Source organism: Anser brachyrhynchus (assembly GCF_964034855.1).
Source record: "Anser brachyrhynchus genome assembly, chromosome: 10".
NCBI classification, from domain to species: domain Eukaryota; kingdom Metazoa; phylum Chordata; class Aves; order Anseriformes; family Anatidae; genus Anser; species Anser brachyrhynchus.
Genome location: NC_137705.1, coordinates 19015531 through 19037040, shown reverse-complemented (window position 1 = coordinate 19037040; position 21510 = coordinate 19015531). Strand labels below are relative to the sequence as shown.

Here is a 21510-nt window from a genome sequence, read left to right as displayed (position 1 = left end):
ACCCTTTGTTTGTGGGTGAGAAGACTACTTAAGCAAGCCTATCAGTCTAACTCCTCTATAATAAATTAAGAATGTTCTCTTCCCTGAGAGTGCTTGAAAGTTGGGTGACAGAAGCAGCACTGAATTTTTGCAACAGAATGAGAGGGCAGAAAGCTGCCTGGCTAACCTGTACTCCCTGTAAACCTTTGAAACCTTATAGTTAGAGCAACTCAAGTGGAAGCCCCAGTATAGAAGAGAATTGATGCTAAGTCTCTAGAGACTTTCCCATAGACAGACCCTGACCAGAAAATGAACTGAAGCTCTTGGGAGGAATGAAAGCTAATCAAAGCCAATGAGAATACCTCTGACGGGAAAGCTCCTAAACTGGGTCATTCTTGATCCATTGCTTCTAAAGCCTCAAACATAAATATCTTTATAGCTGTCTTTCCTGGCTCTCCTCCAGGTTCCTCTTCTTCTGGCACTTGTGCTTTTCTTCTGCCCTTTCATATCTCCCAGCTAGAATGGAAACGGGAAGAAAAGGAAATATTAACATGGCCGGACAAACGAATGACAGGAGCTTCATTACAATAGAGATTTGGGGCTGTGGGGAATGACTTCAAGGGATTTCAGCTTATTTGCTCTTCTTTCACAACTGAAGTTCTCTTTGCTCTTTTATGAAGTAAGTGATTGTATATGTAAGGCTAGATTTATTTTGTACTTCATTCATGAAAAGATTAGCAGGGGAAAACAGCCAATGGCAACACTGTGAAAATTTAGTAAAATGCACGCACATCACCACCACTACTATATAGTCCAACAAACTACAGGTGATGGCAACTTGTTTACACGTTTTATCCTGGGAATAGATTAAAAAGTTTTTTTCTCCTCCGGAGTATCTTTACATTAAATGATCAGAACTAATTAAGAGATGTTTGTTAAGAAGGCAAATGAAAAAACCAAGACCAATTCTTACCCCAGTTCTCCCTTTTAAGATCTGTTCTTGCTTCTTAGTTCTTCTGTTCCATTACCAAAGTCAATCCACACCTTCCTTTTGCAAATGAACCCAAACCTCTAATTGCTGAGAACAGAGACTTTAAAAGGGAGTGCAGACCTTCGAGAACAAAATTGATGTTACTTCTGACCACTCTCAGACTGGATTACTAAATTATATTACCCTGCTCGCCAACTATGCTAACAATCCAGGCATAATGTGGATAGAGTGCACTTGCTGTGAAACAGTTAAGCTTCTAGTCGTCACATTGATAGCAAACACAAACCTCAAAATCAGAAAGTCGTTTTTAAAAAGTGCATCCAGCTAACTTCTTCCTTTTCCTTATTTCTTTTACACAGAATAACAAAGCTCTTCTCCTCAATATCTCAGTTGATTTGTTACACAAAACCTAATGTTCGCTCTGGTAAACATACTTTCCAGCACATATAGACATAAAGAGTCAAACTGACACAGCAATCATTTAAAAGTTAACAACAGATTTATTTATTTAATCCTCCTTTACACACATAAAAAATTTAAAATACATGCTTAATGTATGATTGTCTTTACATTTGAAATCAGACTCCTTTCAGAACTCTGAAACCCAGTTTAAGACATCACTGAAAGTCTGGCTTACAGCATCCAAAATCGGGCATCCAAAAATTAAGACAAATGAATTTCACTAACTCCTTGACCACGGTGCTTAAATTAAAAGGCATTATTTGACTATGTTAGAGATGCAATATACCTGTATATACATTTCTGCTCTTCTACTGCCTAGCTGACTCGACCAAGATTGGTCTTGCTGTAGTAGGCATTGACCCAACAAAAGAGACTCTACCAATAAACAAGCTCAGACAATGGATGGGAGGCAAAGATGACGTGACTTACTGTGACTTCACTGGAGGTCTGTGGTAGAGCCCGTGTCCTGTCTCAATCCTTCTTTCCATGTTTATGACAATTATGGAGAGGACAAAGTTTCTTTAAATAAAGAAGTGCTTTTAAAACTCACTTCATACTGTGAAAGCTGGAACATAACATTTTGGCTTCAAAAATTTATGAAGCCACAATCACTTACTATTATAGCAACAGAATAATTTAAAAACAGTAATTTGGTCATATTCTGAAACAACATACCACTACGTACCCTTATAGCCAAAAAAGACAGCCTCCTCCTGATGCTCAAGTATATAATCTATACCACTGACTTTTAAATCACATCCTTTTTCATGCACTCAGATCAACAGGTATGTTATTAGTCACTGTTCCTAGCTGATTTTTAAGCATTGTGTATCTTGACATTATCCATCAGAATCTCTTAATGACATTTCCAAATACCAACAGCAGGAAGCTAAATTAAGTAATGGATACTATTGTTGGAAATGAAACTTTAATATCTCCAGCAACAGAGAAACGCTGTGTGCACACATGTTGACTTGCTCCCTCCTTCTCCCTTGCAAATCTGAGCAAGCAGCTACAAAGAAGCCAGTCTCGGTTTGCAATGTTTCACTGCTGAACACTGCCGAATTCCTATTCAACAAAGTACAGTTAGCAAGGAGCTGAGATGCCTTACTCCTGTGGTTTTTGAGAGCACTAGTCTCTCAAAAGCATATGAGCCAGCTACGTTCCACACACTAGCTGCTGCCCAGCAGGGCTCATGGGGCAGAACATGAACAGCTCACTCACTCCTAGTACTACACTAGATAAAATCACATATACTGTCTAGTTCAGCATGCAAGAGACATACAACAGCAAACATTTGAATTAAAGTGGAGAAAAACTGTTTTCATGTTATGTCTGAGTGACCAAGTAATTGTAATGTTGTTACATTTATACCATCTATCATCTCAAAGCATTCTGACTTAGTACTAATAATAATACATAACTATTGCTCTAATAGCCACTGGGTGGAACTTGAGTAGGAGTTTTTCAATAACAGCATGCAGTACCCTGCACAAGGGTCATTTAGAAAATGAAGGATCCAAAGGAAATTGAACAGTAACTTCAGGAAGAGAGGATGAAATAATAATTAAAAAAAAAAAAATAAGAATCACCAAGCCATCTACATTATTAAAAACAAAACCCTACGAAGACATATATAACCTGGGGTTTTTTTTAGGACTTTGGTTTAGCATCTTATTTAAAAAATAACTTTAGTGATGCAGTTCTTAACAGTGCCAAAGTTTGAGATGGACTGAGATAATCAGAAGAAAGACCATAACCTACAGCAGCCACTAACACCACCTCCCTGAACACATGGGCTTTCTCTGCATTTTCCTTTAAAGTGCAGCCACAATGGCATTGTCTACTCAGTGAGAACTGATACAACCGAAGCAGAGCCAAAATGACTCTGCTGTACTCTGCAGCCTCTGTTGTACTGGTGCCTATGAAGTCCCAAAGCTGTTACTATTTAAACAAAAGAACAGTGATCCTTTGTGCGTGACAATAATAAATAAATGCAACTCTTTTATAGCCCGTCCCATAACACTAGGAATAAATGACCTAGACAGACATCCAACTCCCCGCATTCCTCCGATGACAACAATTCCTGACATGACTCCTCACGGTTAGCAGCCAGCTCCTGCAGTGACATCAGGGGAGTTGCGTCCGAGGAAGAAATGCAGCTGCTGAGGGTCCCCCCCCCGGGCCTGCTGCAACCGGCGCTCCTGCCTGTCTGCAGACACTCTGCTAAGAAGCAAACCTTACTCCAGGTCCTCCTATTTTACTTACATATATACATGATGATATCACTGAAAAATATCAGTTACAGGGACATAAACACTGAAATCTACCAAGAATCTCCTGTGGTATAAATACAAGCTACTGAGAGCAGCAAGGGAGAGCCACTTAGAACTGCAGTTTAGCCAGTAGTATAAAACATTTCTTTTGTTTGCACTACTTCCAGAATACTAATGGAAAATCCTGCTCAGGCCTTTTCCGTTTCCCCCCTCTTCCTTTCTCAACATATCAGCAGTGAATTAAGAATGCTTTATACCAACAGAACTCTCCTAATGCCTAATTACAGTGATTTCATTCACAAATACCTTGCGTAGAAGTGCCAATCTTCTAAGTAAACTTCAGTATTGGTAATTTCAATGATTCGAAAGGATAAAACACTCAGTGTGGTTAGTTGTAATAGCAAGGCTGCCTTAGATAACTAAACCTCCTCATTTCACCCTCACCCTCCCCCCAAACAAAAACAAAACAAAAAACAATTATGCAAGTATTAAAAGAAAAAAACAACAGTCCCTATTTAGGAAACAGGCAATCCAAACAAAAGTTGCCAGTGATGTCACTTCATTTATACATTGCCTGAGTCACAGGTTCCTGAGGAAGTGGTAACACCTACAGAATTACTGTATGAAAGTCAGACTTTTAAGCACAAAATGAAAACAGAGACATTTAAAGACAAAGCAAAACCCTCAAGCAAATTATACCTACTTTATAGATTTCCTTTCCTCTTATCCAAATTTGAAAGAGATTTTACACTAAAAATTAATTTGTTTGTCCATCCACACCCCTCCCCTACCAGCAAGGGGCAGAATGGGGCTGGGGAGGAAATAAAGCAAAAAGAGATGATGAAAAAAACGAGGGCAGCAATTTACTGCTGTCAAAAACCAGAGGTTCAAACGCAGCCAGAATGGGCCAGACTTGGAAGCTCCGTTGCCCTCGCTGTTCTTCCAAGTCTATACTGACATGATGCGGCAACAATTTTAGCAGCATTTCTCCACACGGTTTTAGCCCATACTGGTTTTGATTTAGAAAGTAGAATTATGACAGAAATGAGAAGACAGCTTGTATTTCAAATGCACCAAACTCCTTTAGCACTCCCTCATCTTGGCAGGGATGCACAAACTGAAGTTTTTTAAGCGCGCACACACATTAGACCAAAAGAGAAAGTGAGGAAAACATTAGTGGCCTCCTCTGTATGAAAGAAACCAGAATAACGCCTCCCATTTCTTACTTATGTACTGCATAATACGAGTTCACTAAATCTAGAAATGAATTGTTCTGTTGAGATCACACAAAAAATCAAATGTCCCAGTGCTAAAATGTAAACTGAAGTTGCACACAAGCCTGAATTTTTGAATGCCTAAAGAGTGCTTTAAGAACAGAAAGTAACTGTATGGGAAAGGAGAGAAGTTACAAATTAATTAAATTTAATTAAAAAATTAAAATTAAATTTAAAAAATTGAATTAAAAAAGCACACCTTTATTTGCAGCAGTAAAACACTTTGTGCATGCTGCTGCCTTCCTGTTAGCTTGCTAAAATATTTTATTAATAAATAATCTGAAATTTCTAGCACTTAAAATGAAATGCATGTGTGCACGTGACCTCCAGTTCCAGAGGCAAAGCATTGTACATTATATCAATGTACTATATAGCTCTCTATTGGCAAAACAAGTTGAAACGGGCATTTAGACTGCTACAGGAAATGGGAACACAAAGTGAACTCCATGCCAGGAAACCTAACACATTTGTGTTAGAACTCTTGACTGCCCCCTTTTATTCCCAAGTCCAAGGAAGTGCCTGCAAGAAGGTACAACTGTGAGTGAGCACTGCCTGACTAAACAAAAAAAAAAACATGCTATTCATATGCAAAATTCAGACAAACAGCTGACGGAAGCTTTGACTATCTTGTTAAAGAATGGCCAAAATAATTCCATCAGATTTGAAAAAATGCTATGGTGAAGTTGCCATTGGCAGACACTGTATTGTCAGTTACCGACGGCAGCTATTTGTATCTGAAATTATAGATGGTTGGAGTACACCTCTGCATCCTTATCCTGCGGTGAGATCATTTAAACTGGAAAACCAGAGGAAAAATTTGCTGCTCTACGATAGAGAATACCTTAACGTATATCACGTCATTGCTACTTCAGTGTGTTGCTATTAATTCTTATAGAAGTAGCTTCAGTTTCCCTTTTGCAGCACCGATTTAATTTGCCAGGTTAAAATAATCCTCAAGTGACTCACTCAGAAGACTTCACTATAACCTGGACAAAGCACCAGTCATTAGCTGGTGGAAGAATAAGGACTGCTGAATTTCAGCTACTGTACTTAAAAGAAAAGTGGCTACAAATTAGCCCAAGCCACAGCCTATTTTGGTTAGCACTGCATGACTTCAAACAATCCTCAACAATACTTCAACAAAACAATGGGGCAGAGCAACAGATTAGTTCCTTTGACCTGGGATAACTGCAAACAAAAAACAGAGCTATTCTTTGCCAAGTGTATATATATATATATCCAATTTCTGTACATTTTACATTTTTTACAGCTGGGGAATTAATAATAATAATTAAAAAAAAAAAAAGCAGGGACTGTTAACCTCTCTGTGTCAACCTAGTAGCAGCACTATCACCAAGCAGGAAGCCCTTCAGTCCCTCCATTCATCGGTCACTGCTCACTGTAAATCACCACTGTCAGTGGTAGTGGACCAAAGGGTGTGGTTTATTGATAATAAAGGAGACTGAAAACATTCTTTGTCAATAAACAGTGTTGTGTTTTTGTTTTGTTTTGTTCTGTTTTTTATTCCAAAACCTGTTAAGTGCTGTACAAATAAGAAAAACTTTGAAAAAATGATTACACTGGACAGCTGAAGTGCTAATAGGTAAAGTCTGTATTAATCTCAAACCTAAAGCACTACCTGTATGGTTCCGCAGTATTTTTAAACACCGTAAGGGCTCTGGAGAAAGTCCAGGCAACTGGAAGGGAAAGAGATCTGGAACTGAAATGGGACAGGTAGGCAGGTTTTTCACAGATTAGGAATTTACACATTGACAGACTGAGACAGTCCAAAGTTCTTCTAGTGTGGCATTTCTGTCTTTTTTAACTGTTAATTCAGGTGCTCTAAAAGAGAAAAGGTGCACAAAACCCTCCAGAAGGAAAAGTTTCATTTTGGTATGATATACAAAAGCAGAACATCTGCACTGAAAATTATTATTATTAATAATAATAATAATAAAATAAAATAAAACAAAAAACAATTAAGGAAGTCTTGTCAAAAGATTTGGGAAAACATGATAAGAGGCTTAGGACATCTTTCAGACTATGTTTCTTAGGAAGTCTGATGAAGTTTACCATGTCACAAATATTTTTTTATGGCTCTCTTTGTAATATAGATGCTTATTTGTTTCTAAGGAAAGTATTGCATTATTATTTAAAAACAAAAAAATAACAAAAAAAAAGAAAAAACTAAAACTTCGGGTGTAAAAATTGGGAAAGTAGCAAGAAAAAATCCTACCATCCAGCTGTTCATGCTCTCGTCAGCTTTTGAGTACTTGTAATGCAAAGTTCACACAGCAAACGCTGAACCACTGAACAGAAGAAGAATGGCTATTGGCACCGCGTGGAGGACTGGCTGGACTTGCACTGCACAACAGAGATGTCTTCAACTGGCAGAATGACAAGAAAGTTTTAATTATGTGTTGGCTTGTGACATATTTAGATTTTCAAGAATGTGAGCTATCCTTCCTATTCCCATAGGAGAGTTAGGACTCTCCTTGAACTCTTAAGATATGGTTATACTCTGAAGAGAAACCATATGAAATACACTCATGGATTCTGTCATGGCTCTTAACGGTTCCATAAGAAACAGGCAGAGCTGTTCTTGATCCCAAAAACTGGTATCAGAAGGTTAGTGATTGTTTCACACATTATCGACATTATTGGGAATCCTGCAGACCAAAAACTACTCTCAGTCACATCTCAGCAATCTGACTCTTTATGATCCAGCTTGAAAAGAGGATGAAAATTCAAAGGCAAGTCAGGAACTGCGCATGACCCAACGCTGTGCCAGAGTAGTGCAATGATGAACTAGATATTAGCAATTCCAATTAAAAGAATAGCTAATACACATTCAGTACGAGGGAGAAACAACAGTGATATAACATGATCCTAATTATAGAATACTAAACAATAGCAGAGTAAAAAGTTCAGAAACACACAAAACCCATATCAATAAAAGTTTTCTACCACAGTATAAGTAAGAAATTAAAGGAAGAGGGAAATTACAAATGACAAGTGAGAAACTACAAGAAACCACTTATACATGGAAAAATATGCACTTTTGCTACTACTTCTATTGCATATATTTAAGGTTCCATACCTTGGTGACTTTCTAGACCATGTCTGGAACATCATGAATCTTTCTGCATGGATCTAAGTGTTGTTTACACATTTGTGCCCCTTCTCCCTTGTAGAACTTGTTGAAGGCTTCAGACTCAAACTAGCCCCATGCTCCATGGAGCACATTCTTATGTGGGCTAAACCCCCTACTGCATACAATTTTACTGGCAATTTACACCTAACATAAAGGGCATGCCCTAAGTGAAATTTATTCCAGATCAACAGACTAAGACACAGGCAAAGAGGATTTAACAGCAGATTGTGAAAGCAAGGATGAAAGCAAGTGAGGGTCTTAAAGAACTCAGATAATTTCAAGTTCCTCATTTTAAGAATGTGGTGCTACTCCATAACAAATCCTAGACTTCAGCCACCAAAACACATTGAAGAGATAGCACACAATAAAAATTCTGGACAGTAAAAGCATTAAAACAAAATGGAAGCTATTTGTTCCATGAGATTTTATAGTATTCAAACACAAAAATGATGTCAACAGCTCTCCATCAAGATCTGTCATCTTCTAACAGTATTAAATGGCTTTCCAGATGTGAGATATAGGTGTCATATTTGCGTTCTCTGAGATACGGTCCCAAACACACTGCCATGTAATGCCATTACATTTCTGTTAGATAGCTTAGAAAGAAGAGTAGGTTCCTCTGAGGCTGTTCATTCCCTCTTCCCAACAGATTTGGTTTACTCCTGGGGAGCCATGGTGGCTGCTGGGTTGTACAGCAAAAAGATGAATTTGGGCTCTTCAGCACTGCCTAGGAAGTCATGGCAGAACAAATACAACTCCTACCTACTCCACGAAGAAAGGTCAAAGTTTAGCTTCTACTAAACAGCAGTATCTGCAGCTGAAGGGGCTGTGCCAAAATCCTGCCATTAAAGTACACACAAGCCAGTAAATAAACATGTTTATCTGTTAATGGTATTTGAATTTGAATGGTAATGGAAATGTTAATGGTATTTCATTTGAATGTATTCTCATGATTTCTCACTCAGTAAATGCCTAGACATTGAATAAAAGCAAAATAAGAACAATTTTGGTCCACAAGGAGAAAGAAAACAACATTAAAGTTAGACAACGGAAGTTATTCTAAGTCACACTGAAGTGTTTCTGAACATCAGAGACATCTGGGAAGCATATGTACAGGAAGCAGCTCAGCCTCAGAGAATTGTATGTTACTGAAATTAGAGAGGTAAGGAAACATCATATTAACCCTGAGTTCTGAACTTTTAGATCTTGCATACTTCTGCAATTAAACAGATATTTCAATGTAAAGATGCAATGTAACTTTAACAGGATAATCAAAGTTTTACGTATTTAAAATAATGATTAATGCTTATCAGATTTCTGAAAGATGTCTAGTTTTGAAGTTTCAGGTAATCAAAAACTGCAGAAGACTCTTACACTCTACACTCAGCAACTCCAAAAGATAAAAATGAGATGATTCCCTTTAAAATATCCTGATACTTGCAAATGATTCCAGTTGAACTACAGAAATGCAAATCAGCAAATCATTTGACTTCATAAGTAGTTCTGTATATTAACAAACTGCTTTAAAACAGACATGGCATGTTATCAATCTTATTAATCATTAACTAACCACCAAAAGATCAGCTTCCTATGGTTATTAGTCTTTTTAAAAAAAAATTGATTCATATACATATTACAATGAAGTCAGCTAAACAGGACATTCCCTTAAAGCTACTTAAGTAATCACTTAAATGTTATTAATATAATAGTTACAAGAAATACAAACAATAAATAAGTATTGTAGACACTTAATGCAAACCTCAGCATGTTTCAATAAATCTTCTTTTATGAATGGAATACAGGAGTCGCAGATATCCTTGCTTTTAGGTGAATTTGACCTGACAGAACTTCCTCCGATGTGGAGTAAGAGAGAAGCTGTGAAATTATCTGCACCAGATATTCAGAGCTTATGTTAAGGAAGGAACTAAAATAAACTGAAATAATTGGATTTACCAACTAGTCTTCATAATATATACAGGAGATAAAAATTGCCAGATAAAGCGATTTGCATTTTTTTGGAGCAAGAAAGTCCAGAGTCTCCACAACATAAAGCCATAAAACGGGTTTCAAATATACTTCTAAAATGCATTGCAAGATAAAAAACAATAGATTCAATTTTGTAGTAAGGTGCTTTGATATTTTACTTTTTTTTTTTTTTTTTTAACAAATTCTTGAGAATCCATCAAGGATTCTCATACTACTGTTTGTGATCAGCCATATTTGTGAAGCTATTCCTGATGCCACAAAAATTGAAATACTTAAAATCCAGCCAAAATGACAATCAGAATTGGTGTCTATTAACACCTGTAAAATAGCATATGACAGCACTCAAGAATGGCAGTTAGAGAACCAATGTCTTATTTCAGTTAAGAATTTCTCTGCAAGTTTTTACTGAATCAGTGAATCACCTTTAAAGCAAGTTTTACTACATAATAGCGCATTCTCTAAGCTTCAGAGGAGACTAATCTTGATACAAACACATTTTGGTCTTTCCTGTGTAAATGTAAGTCCAACCATGTTTTTTTCCTTAGCGTGAAATTATGAGATCTTTACAGAGAATAACACCTCCATTGACACAGGTAAGAACAATCATACTAAAACAAAGAAAAGGGAAATAATGAATACGTACTTTCAAAGAGCAAGCAATGTGGCATAGGCTGTACATATAGGTTCTTACCTACTCCTGCTCTCCTTTAAATAAAGGTGCAGTTTAATACCCAGCAGCAGAATATTCTCAATCTCAATAATAAGTTCTAACTAGTTCTAGCTACAGGGGTATAAAAGTAAAGATGAAAAAAAGGACATTTAGACATGCTGCTTAGACATGTCTGTTAACAAAGAAAATAAAAACTGGAACAAATAAAACACCAAACTTTACTTAAGCAGCATATTTTATACATAAACCAAAAAAAACAAAAAAAAAAAAAAGAGAGAAGAAGAAATTTAAACATAACCACATTGCTTTGGTTATTTACATGATAAAAATGAAAATAAGAAGAGTTATATCCATAACAGACTGTTTTTACGGTGAAGATATCCATGTCACTATGTGGTTTATAGTTCATATTTGTAGCAGTCAGAATAGGTAAGCAATCATTAACTTGTCAAATAACAGATAAAAGGCAGCACTGCAGTCCAAAGTAGGTCATCTTCCACCTTATTCAGCTGATTTTCAGACTGTTTCGTCATCACTCATATCCCAGATCTGCAAGAGAATGAAGTGTAACTTTAGTTTGTGGAGTTCAAGTATGCTTTTAATATACCTTTATAAAATTAGTATTACTATTTAAAAGGATGAATAAATAACATTTATGGACTGTTGACTAGTGTTCTTCTCTTCTCGGTGTTCTTCTCTTAACAACCTACATGGCACTCACTATTTCGGCGGTGTTTTTCAGCTTACTTTTCAGCATTTGTTCCTGAACTGTCAGATAGGCTATTTGCTATTTATTATCACTTACAGTAAGCAGCAGAGCAAAAACCAGACATTTAGTTTTGTTTTTCTGATTCATTAGCACACACTTGATTGGATAATAAAATAAATAGCATACTTTACTAGAAACTGCAGAAAATTTTCAAGACGCTCATGAAGAACTAGTTGTTCTCCAATACAACATTTTTCGCCCAAATATTAGATCTCATAATTGGCAACATAAAGATGAAAAGCTAAGTAAAAAGTTGTTCTTTTTATTTGTTTTAAAACGTTTTATTGTTTAAAAAAAATCAAAAATTTACACAGATTACTTCTGCAGTTCTATATAACTGTACTTTTATTTTGCTACTTGGCCATGTTCAGTGAGCATCTGTAGATTGGGGGAAAAAAGTATTTTCACAGAACACCAAGGAATCTGGCATCCTTATGAACATACTGAAGTGAGGGTTACAAATTCATACCAGTTACCAAGGAGCAGAATGCATGACCTTAGGAAAAATATAGGGACTTGAAAGCAAAACTGGTTGAAAAAAAATCAAATGTGACCATATTCTGAATATATTCTACAAACTTTTTCTTCTGGAGAAATGTGGGTGCTCACAAAAGGTTTTTATGATTTTTTTTGAGGTTTAGTTCACGGCAAATACCCTCTTACCCTCTTTCCAGTTGGCAGGGCTTGTAGTAGCTTGGGATCAGGACTAAGACAGGTACAGAGCTTTCAGCTGGATTTGGCTCTGACCTGCTTGGTTCTGATCATCTGAACAGAGCTAGCTCATCTCTGCCAGCAAAAAGCCACCCATATGTAGACATTTCTTCAGGATCATTCAAACTCTTGTAAAACCTTTCAGAGTTCAACACAACAAAATGGTATAACAGAAAACTTTACAATCGAGAACACAGAGATAATGATGGTACATCACGTCTGGGTAAGATTTAAACTTTTTTATACCAATACATTAATTCTGTTTGTAGCATTAGCTGGCTTTAAAATTGTGTATTCTACCTCCCAATAAAAAGTACCAAGATGTGTAAAGGTACCAAGATGTGTTCATGGCTGGTCTGCACACATATTGGTGTTAGACAAATAACCACACACAACCACATTTCTGGACAGGTGACAAAGAATACTTACCTATAGTTTTAGTAAAAACCTTCATGATAAAATGTGATATTTCTGGAATTTGAAAATATTCTGAAAAAGGCTCTTCAAATCCAACCCCAGGAAGCAACTACTCATATAAAAATCAAAAATTTCTATGCAGTTCTACAAGCTGTGTAAAATGAAAACTCTGAATGGCAGGATTTTCTCAGTTCCTAGAAGCGTTGCAAAATGGTGGTGTAAATCCTTATGGAAAATACTGAAGGAACAGTTTGTTTACAAAAGGAAAAAAGAGTTTTCATCCTGCCCTAGATGAGCAGCTTGGAGCTTGCCAAGGCAAACACAAATGTCCAGCTCACCAGTCAGGGTCAAGGATGTGGAAAATAAATACGAAAAACAAAATCTTTAAATAGCGTTTATGGTATGATTCAAACTGGCAATAAGCAAGAAATCCAAAGTTCAGACTGATAGTCCATCTTTGTCTAGCCTACTCTCATTTCTGAAAATAAAGCCCATAGATATTAACCCTCAAAAACCACTCCCCCATGAGAAAGAAACACAATAAATACTTTTAAAAATGCCATGAGGTGATTCAAAGGCAAAAGAGAAAGAAGCTGACTGAGATCCCTAAAAGTCTTCTTTATCTACTAAATAGATACACTGGGAGCAGAGCCAGCGTCTCTGCTCTGTGCTTTCCCATCATCAGTTCTGATCTGAGCAGTGTGGGTGAGAAGGCAAGTACACTCTGCTTGGTTTTTTGTTTGCCTTTTTTTTTAAAAAAAGAAAAAAAAGAAAAAAGAAAAAAAAAGGCTGGTAAGGGTGCCAGTTACATTAGTAATTATGTGATATGGAAACAATTCCCTCCAGAAGGTGCCTAGCTGTTCCATCGTTTCTGTGGGGCTCAGAGAGCCTTTTGGCTTTACACGTGTGATGTGCAACGCTTGCGTTACGCCGACACCCCACATGGCACAAAGAGCAGCTCTAACTACGCTGTAACTCCTCTTTGGGAGGAAAAGGGGAATAACGGAGTTTTCTGTTTGGCCTCAATAGCCAGGGACAGGCAACCCATAGAGGGCCTCAAGTAACTTGAAGACTTACAGTGCAAGCACAGCTCCGGCGCTCCAGCCCATTGCACAGCCGGCGGCAGTGCCTACGAGGCAGCCTAAGCTCTTGGCTGGGGGAGAAGCACCGCTCAGCCTCAGATTGCTTCAAAAACCTGGCACCTGGTTGCATGCTCGAGCCCAGGTCCTTCCTTCAAAACAGCACTGGAAACCTGAACGGTGCAAAATGGGCCGGGTGGCACATTCGCAGGAGTCTCCTGCCTTTGTATCTTGCAGCTCTCTGCCGATGCAAGGCTCTGACACACAGCTGGTAGATCAGAAAGACCAGCCGTGCCTCTTTACTACTCGTAGGTGTAGTATTAGCTTGAATTTTATCTAGCTTTACATAGCTAGAATGTGCCGTACAATAAATACAACTCCTTATTTGTAAAGTGCACCTAGGTATTTGAGTAACACCAGCTACTCAGCGACGCTACGGAGCTAAGGCCCTGGAAATACAGCACTGTTAACAACTGCAGGAAAGTGAACAGAAAAGAACAACAATCCAATTATTTCCTATCTAAAGCACACCTCTTTTCTAGGAGTCTTACAAAAATATTTTCAGAAAGACTGAAACTGAGGTTCCAGGTATTTAAACATGATGCGAACATCCTGGATTGAGGAGAATTATTTTTAACATTTGAACAGCATGCTCGTATTTTACTTCCAGGAGACAGACTTCTCTCTACTGCAGTGACAAGGTGACTGAGCAAGAGGTGCAAGACAGTTTTATAAGACAGTTTACACTTCGTCTGCCTATCAGAGCTGGCACAACCCCAGCACTGCGTGCTGAAGCTTCCTACAGGTCTCTGAAGAATGAAGTACTGCCTTAATAAATCATGTGCAGCGTGGTGGGGAGTACATGAAAAAGAAGGAGAAAATTCAACACAAAAGCTAACAATTGCACGTTAACCTAAAGAAAACAAGCTATACAACACTGCACAGAAGATGTTGTATTATATGTCAGTACTGATAACTAAATTACAATACTTCATAGGCTCTTGGTTAATAGCAGTACATCTTTTCATGAAAAGACATTTAAATGACATGCTCTATTACTACGCCAACTTTGGTTATTACTTTGAAACTTTACTCCACAACTTTTACAGAGCAGAAATCAAGAAACACAGAAAGCCATGAAAGACAATATCTAAAATGATCTAAAATGACTGTCACGCCAAGAACCTGACACCCAGCTCAAGCTGTGAATGTGGATTTTGTTTTCACGTCTCCTCAGTCCTGCAGCACACCTGGCTTAGTCAACCTAAATGCAGCTACAGGTAATGACAGGAGAAGTCATAAAATAGGAAGATAATAAACTAGCTGTCAAAATCAACCTTTTTTTTTTTTAAACATAAATCTAGCCAGATTACCTCAATGCACCTGTTTTTTCAAGTACTTGCTTTTATATTCAAATTTCCATGCAGAGGTTCTTAAATTTCAGGTGGAAATTATGGCTATTCAGGATAAGAGAAGAATTCCTGCACTTGTTTTCTTGAAGTGACAGGTATTATTTTCTTACATAATAGGAAAAAATGGGGGGGGAAAAAGTGTATTAATGTAACTGTTCACAAATTCCCGCTGACTGATTTCAAGCAGTTTCAGATTGCATCTTCAATAATCCCACTGAATGGAGTGGGATTTCTCTTCCTACACCAAGAACACCTGGTAGCATTCACATATGGAAACACGGCTCCACATCTTAGAATTAACATGTGCAATTCAAATACATAACTACTGTTCACCTTATAAACAAGCCTGCAAGAATATCAATGTATCCCAAGGGGATTTTTTAAGGTTTCTTGCCAGCACGGATCCAGCAGCAATTGCCACAGAACTGGCTGCCTCATTAAGAGAGGTGAAGCAAACAAACACCATGCCCCACGCGCTGCTTTCCACACACACCTGAGAGAAATCTACCTACACGTGTATCAAATGCACTCCGCTCAGAAAACCACATTATTTACTATGTTGTAGCTGCTCCAAAGGCGGTGAAGAGTAAGGAAAAAGTAAAATTCTACAGGCAGAGGTGAGGCTAAAAATCAGATGTTAAGTGCATCAAACAGCACCGGTGGGTATCACTTGGGAACAGGCAGCTTTCCAGGCCAGTTAAGCCCCTTCAGATCTTACTTCCCAATTTAGAAATGTACCCTTACTCAGGAAAGCTAAACAAATGAAAAAAAAATATATATATATATATTCAAGCATGGGTTTAAATTTAAAGAAATTTAATTATTTTACATCTATAAAAGTGAGCTTTTTGATAGATATTAGGTTAAACATGTTTTTATTCTACACTCAAGCATAGAGACAGTATATCAGAGCTTCTGGCAGCCTCACTTACTTGACAAAGCATGTTTATTTGTGTATGTAAATATAACGTACAATCAGATGAACTAGCTACAGCAGGCTGCATTAACAGTCCTTGTGTGGCTCATTTAATATTCTTCCTGGTCCAGTGACTGCATCTTTCAGGAATGGCAACAGAAATGAAATTGCAACTTGAAATTCATTAAATGTATGCAAGTTCTAACACGTAACTTTTTCAAACTTTACTGTATGGACTGAGGGATGCTAATTATAAAGTTCAGCACCCTCCTTTCATCTTGGATAGTGATGCACAGTAAGCCCTACCCTTCATCTTACTGTAACTGAAACAAACTTTAAGCATTTTGCATATTTAACAACTCCTTATTTATCCCCCTTTCCCACAGGAAAAAAAAAAAAAAGAAAAGCAAGCTGTCCATGAAAAACCAACACGAACATGATTCTACATTAACGAGAGCATTTAGCTTTGCTTAGAATTTATACCAAGATGCATGACAGTGCCTGCATAGTGCACTCTATAGTGAAGTATTCTCTTTGCTGTCTAAGAAACTAAGGTAACACACCTAAATAAGGAGTCACTCTTGCTCACAGTGGAAATAGCCTATCCTACCGTAATTGCAGCGGTTCCCCCACAACAACTGTTCATCCAATCCACACCTATCTGTTCTGCTCCAGCAGGTACCTATTTCTGCAGCAGGACAGAGTTGATGTTTTTCAGAAGTGGCTGTTTACTTGCCCTAACAAAACTGCAACCAGCAAATCTATAGCCAAAATCAGTTTTGTTTTACCTTACAGCTTACGCCACAGATACTCCTTACATGACATTTAACAAGGTGAGATGTCCCTGCAGGAGGGACAGAAAACCCTGAAGGAGAGAATACCCAGGTGTCAGAAGTCATTACAACCATCCCAAAGGAAACTATTTCTAAGAGCAAATCAGAGATCGAAGCACATTTCTGATACAAGCATACTGGTATACTCTCCTACCCTGGAGCTGCATGTTTGAAGACTTAACTATAGACTAAGAGATACTTCTGACTTCAGCTGATGCAGAAATTACATACTTACACACACACGCAAAGAAATTAAACTAAAAAAAAAAAAATCAGAGGCTTATAAAACTGCATCTCCTTCTCCAGGCTGCTTTATTTAAATAGCAGGTAGTGCAAACAGTGGATATTCTTTCCAGATCCCTGTCCACAACGGTCCTATCCTAGCTAGTTTACACTGCTGACAAATTCCTGCACCCCTGCTACCTACACAAGTCCCTTTTTTCTGTCTCAGCTAGAAGCTTCACAGCCCTTCCTGTCCAAATGGTTTAAAGCCTCGCAATAACATTCACCTCCAACTCTGTGCTTTTGTCAATGAGGGCGTCCCTGACTGATGCTTGTTTTCCTTTTATAGACTTTCCAAAATTCTGCATTTTCAGCCCATAACCACAGCTTAAAATCTAACTCAAGGCCACAAGGCATCCTCATCTTGACTGCAACCAGCAGCAACCATTATTCTTTATGTCTGTCTTGCAATTCTCCCAACTATAACCATACCTCTCATGCACGGCCTCACTTTTCACAGGAACTGGAAACATCGCCCCTCTCCCTTCACCTAGCCAACTGCAGTATGGTTAAGAACCTTGTGATCACCGTTTCAGGACATCTCTTCTGATTTCCTTTCACGTCCTCTATTCTATCAAGCTACAGGTGTCTAGCATTTGGTTTTTCACCCTTCTATTGTTTGTTCAGTACCTGTAGCCTTTTTTCCTGAGCACCCGGTGTTCTATGAGTCTGAGGCCCTGGGACAGAGGGATCACAGCCTTTTTCCGAAAACATCCTCTTCCAAGACGGGCTTTACGCTAGATTGAACTGCCTACATTCACTGCAGCAGTTGGTCAGTCCGCCAACTCAGCCAGCTCCTTAGCACGGGATCTCAGCCGGCTCACACACTTGAAGCCAGACCAATTTCTAAGCATCCTGCAGAACTGGCACCTCAAGATTTTAAATACTTCCAAAGGTAGATTTAAGTAGAAAAAGGCAAACAAACAATACAGATTTTGTTGTTGTTTCGACTGTAAACTTTTAGGTTGAAAATCTTTTAAATACCTTCTGCGTTTCAAACAGATTTCAAACAGATTTCAAACAGTTTCAAACTCACCAAGAGTAGCACTCACCAGTAATTAGTACTTTCTGCTTTTACAGTAGTTTTCCCAGCTGTTTCATTGGATTATTATATGAAAACATTCTTTTTTTTTTTTACACAACTAAAAGATACTTAACAAGCCAATAAAAGAAACAAAAAAAAGTGCATACAAGTTTTATAGTAAAAAAAAAAAAAAAGTGCCTCAGACACATTTCCTTCAATTGTTTCTTTTTGTGCCAGGAAAAAACAAAGCAGAGAAGCAAGCAAATAGAAAACCTATCCCCCTCCGCAGTAAGATGACCTCTGAATGGTCTTTGGAGCTGCAAAGGCCATTTTTCAGGGCACGGCACTTGAGTTGTTGGGATGACGTCTACCTATGGGGGTACTTTCTACTACAAAGTCTTTTCCTCAGGCTCTTAAAAACTGAAAACGAGTAAGTGTAAAAACAAACAACCACCCCCCACCAAGCAGATGTGATGATTTCCATTACCATATTTTGGTGTGGGATTCGAAACTTCATTTTACTAGCACCGAAAGGCAACTATCCAAACAGAAATTGTTTGAATGAAGCCACAATTAAATATTGTCATAGCAATGATTAGCACTCATAAATCCTTTGACTGAACTGAAAATAAAAACACTAGAGTATACAAAAGTATACACTCAAATTCTTTTCCTCATTCGATGAGCCCAGATTTTACAGTTTTAAATGTAAAAAGATACATCTCCAAAAAAATCGCAACGTAGATACAAATGCACATTTACTCGAAAAGGGTTTCACAACTTTGTAGAGGAAATCCAAATCATATGCATAAATGGATCTGTCAAAATAATTATCACTATCTACACGCCCGAGCCTATTCCATTCCAGCTACACAGACTTTGCTCTGCTGTAAATCAACAGCTTGCCATGTTCCTCTACAGCTTTTTAATTCACAGGTGACACATAACTGCTATCTAAGATGTGTAAATTAGTTTTCAGGTCATACAAAACAAACATTTCAGTCACTATGATTAAAAAAGAGCAGCAGTTTTACAATACAAGCTATTCACGTGACTTTCAGAGGTAAACGATTCAGACAAATCATAAAGAGATTATAAAACACGATACTTGAAGTCCAGTCGGTGTTTCAGTGTGGGATCACAGATCCACCGACTGAGCTGGACTAGAGGTACCGTGCAGATGGTTTGGTCAAATCCTCCCCTCAAAGCACAACAAACTAGATGGGGTTGTTCAGGGCCTTGTCCGGCTGAGTTTTAACTATTTCTGAGATTTCACAACCGCTCTAGGAAACCTGTTCCGGCATTTGACCACGCTCATGCTGAATTTTTTTTCCCCTTTCTGACTAGAAGTTGTCACGTCACAACTTGTGCCTGATGGCTCTCATCCTTTCATTCTGCACCTCTGTCTTCTCTGTACATTGCCATCAGGTCGCTGAAGACAACAGTTACACATTCTCCCCTCAGCCTTCTTAAACCTGAACAAAGCCGGGTCTCTCAGCCTATAGACATGTGCTCTGCGCCCTCTAATCATGTTTGTGGCCCTACACCGAACTCCTTCCAGCATGTCACGTCTATTCACTGAGCTATCATCTGACAGATTCAAAAACTTCTTGTGAAGCTCACCAATCTACCAATGGTAAACAGGAATCCTTCATAAAAACAGGGAAATGTTAAAGGGTATGTCTATATAGAACAATTTCTTACTTGAAAAATCCTAAATTTGAGAATTTTACCTTAAAAACCAAGACATATAGATCACTCTAAAGAACCATGTTCACAAACTGAAACTGGCAAACACAAACCAAATATGCATTACTCTAAATAATTCTGGAGTCAACACCACGGATCTTTTTCAGCTCAAGTCCCATTATCAGAAAACAGTATTTGGCAGAAAAAGTGATGCAGACTTCCCACATGCTGTTATGTCATCTTACATGCACATTTTGCGTGCCTCTTTAGTATAAAGATATTTCCTCTAGTGTGCTGTATATAACGCATAAGTAATAGAAAACTTGAAAAACAATCAAAATATTATCTTGCTACAGTTTTGATTTATCCAATGACCTCACTGATCTCATCACTGCTTCCATGGAGATACATGTGGTGTATACACAACATCTCTAGCTTGTGGAGGAGGCATGAAGAAGTGATGGAAAACTTTCTCTTCTCTCTTCCTATGCAGAAAAAATGTTCTTCATTTTGTTAGAAGCTAAAATAATTTCTGAACACACCAGGTGAAACTAAGCAAATGTAAGAAGATGGTTTGCTGTCCTAGAACACATAAATGATACTGCAATAATCAGATTTTTATTTCATGTAATTCAGTCCAAAACCTTAGAGAACGTAAGTATCAGAATCCTGCATATCAGTTTTCCCCATGATTATTAAAATCTTATATGTCACTTTTCCCATTATGTTTATCAAATAGCATAAAATGAACATAACATAAAAAATTGCAAGCATCAGTATAAAAGCACAATTAGTAAATATTTAGATATTTAAGGCAGAGATATTCTAGAAACACAACAGGCAGATATGGTTTATGGTTAAGTTCTGCTAGAATCCTATTCTTTCAAGTGGACAAAAAATTAACATGAGGAAGCAGAAAGTGCATCAGCAAAACCAGACCTCTGTAAGCATACTGCCTCGCTCTTAGAGCATTTGCTATGCCCGTGCATCACGCAACTTTCTATATAATATAGGCAGCTTTAAGTTCATTTAAAAACCTACCTAGTGACTCAGGAAATGTCTCAAAAACCACAAATCCAGCCTAGATTCAGCTGAAAATTTGTACTAGCATCAGAATTATTTTACGATAACCACTTTCATTAGCATGCAACTGAACCAACAAGAATCTTGATTAAACTGTACACAGTGTTTGTGCTAGGAGGGTCTTGCATGACTTACGATTCTGTAACCCTCTTCAAAATTGCTTTAGATTTTCTGACCATTAAATTTCAACATCTTTTGGGCTAACGGATCTTTTGTGAATACTTGTATGTGTCCAAGCTATCACATCTCCATATCTAATTCCCTCGTTTTCCCTTTCCTTATACCCATCTGTCCTGCTAGATTTGCTTTTAACAAAGTGTTGGCCTTTTCCATTTGCAGAATGCAGTCAGAAAACAATGCTTGAACTAGTTCCCAACTGTACATGAACCTATTTCAACCTGACAGCACAAAACTGGTCAAAGATGGCATGACCATGCCAAGTGATGTGCTTCTTGGAGTACAGCAACTTTTTCACCGAGTGAAAAATCAAATTCCTTCTGCTG

The 21510-nt window shown here is 37.8% G+C and overlaps 1 protein-coding gene across 6 annotated transcripts in view; it reads right to left on the bottom strand.

Annotated features, from left to right (window-relative positions):
- Positions 1-1447: 1447 nt before the first annotated feature.
- ATG7 (autophagy related 7) overlaps positions 1448-21510 on the bottom strand; it is a 112214-nt gene continuing 92151 nt past the window's right edge. For all 6 annotated transcript variants that reach the window (XR_013955725.1, XR_013955726.1, XR_013955727.1 and 3 more), the window contains one exon: positions 1448-11341. Coding sequence is in view for 3 of the 6 variants with exons in the window: in XM_080606735.1 (XP_080462861.1) it covers positions 11309-11341 (33 nt within the window). In the remaining 3 variants the exon portion in view is untranslated. The remainder of the gene's footprint in view (positions 11342-21510) is intronic.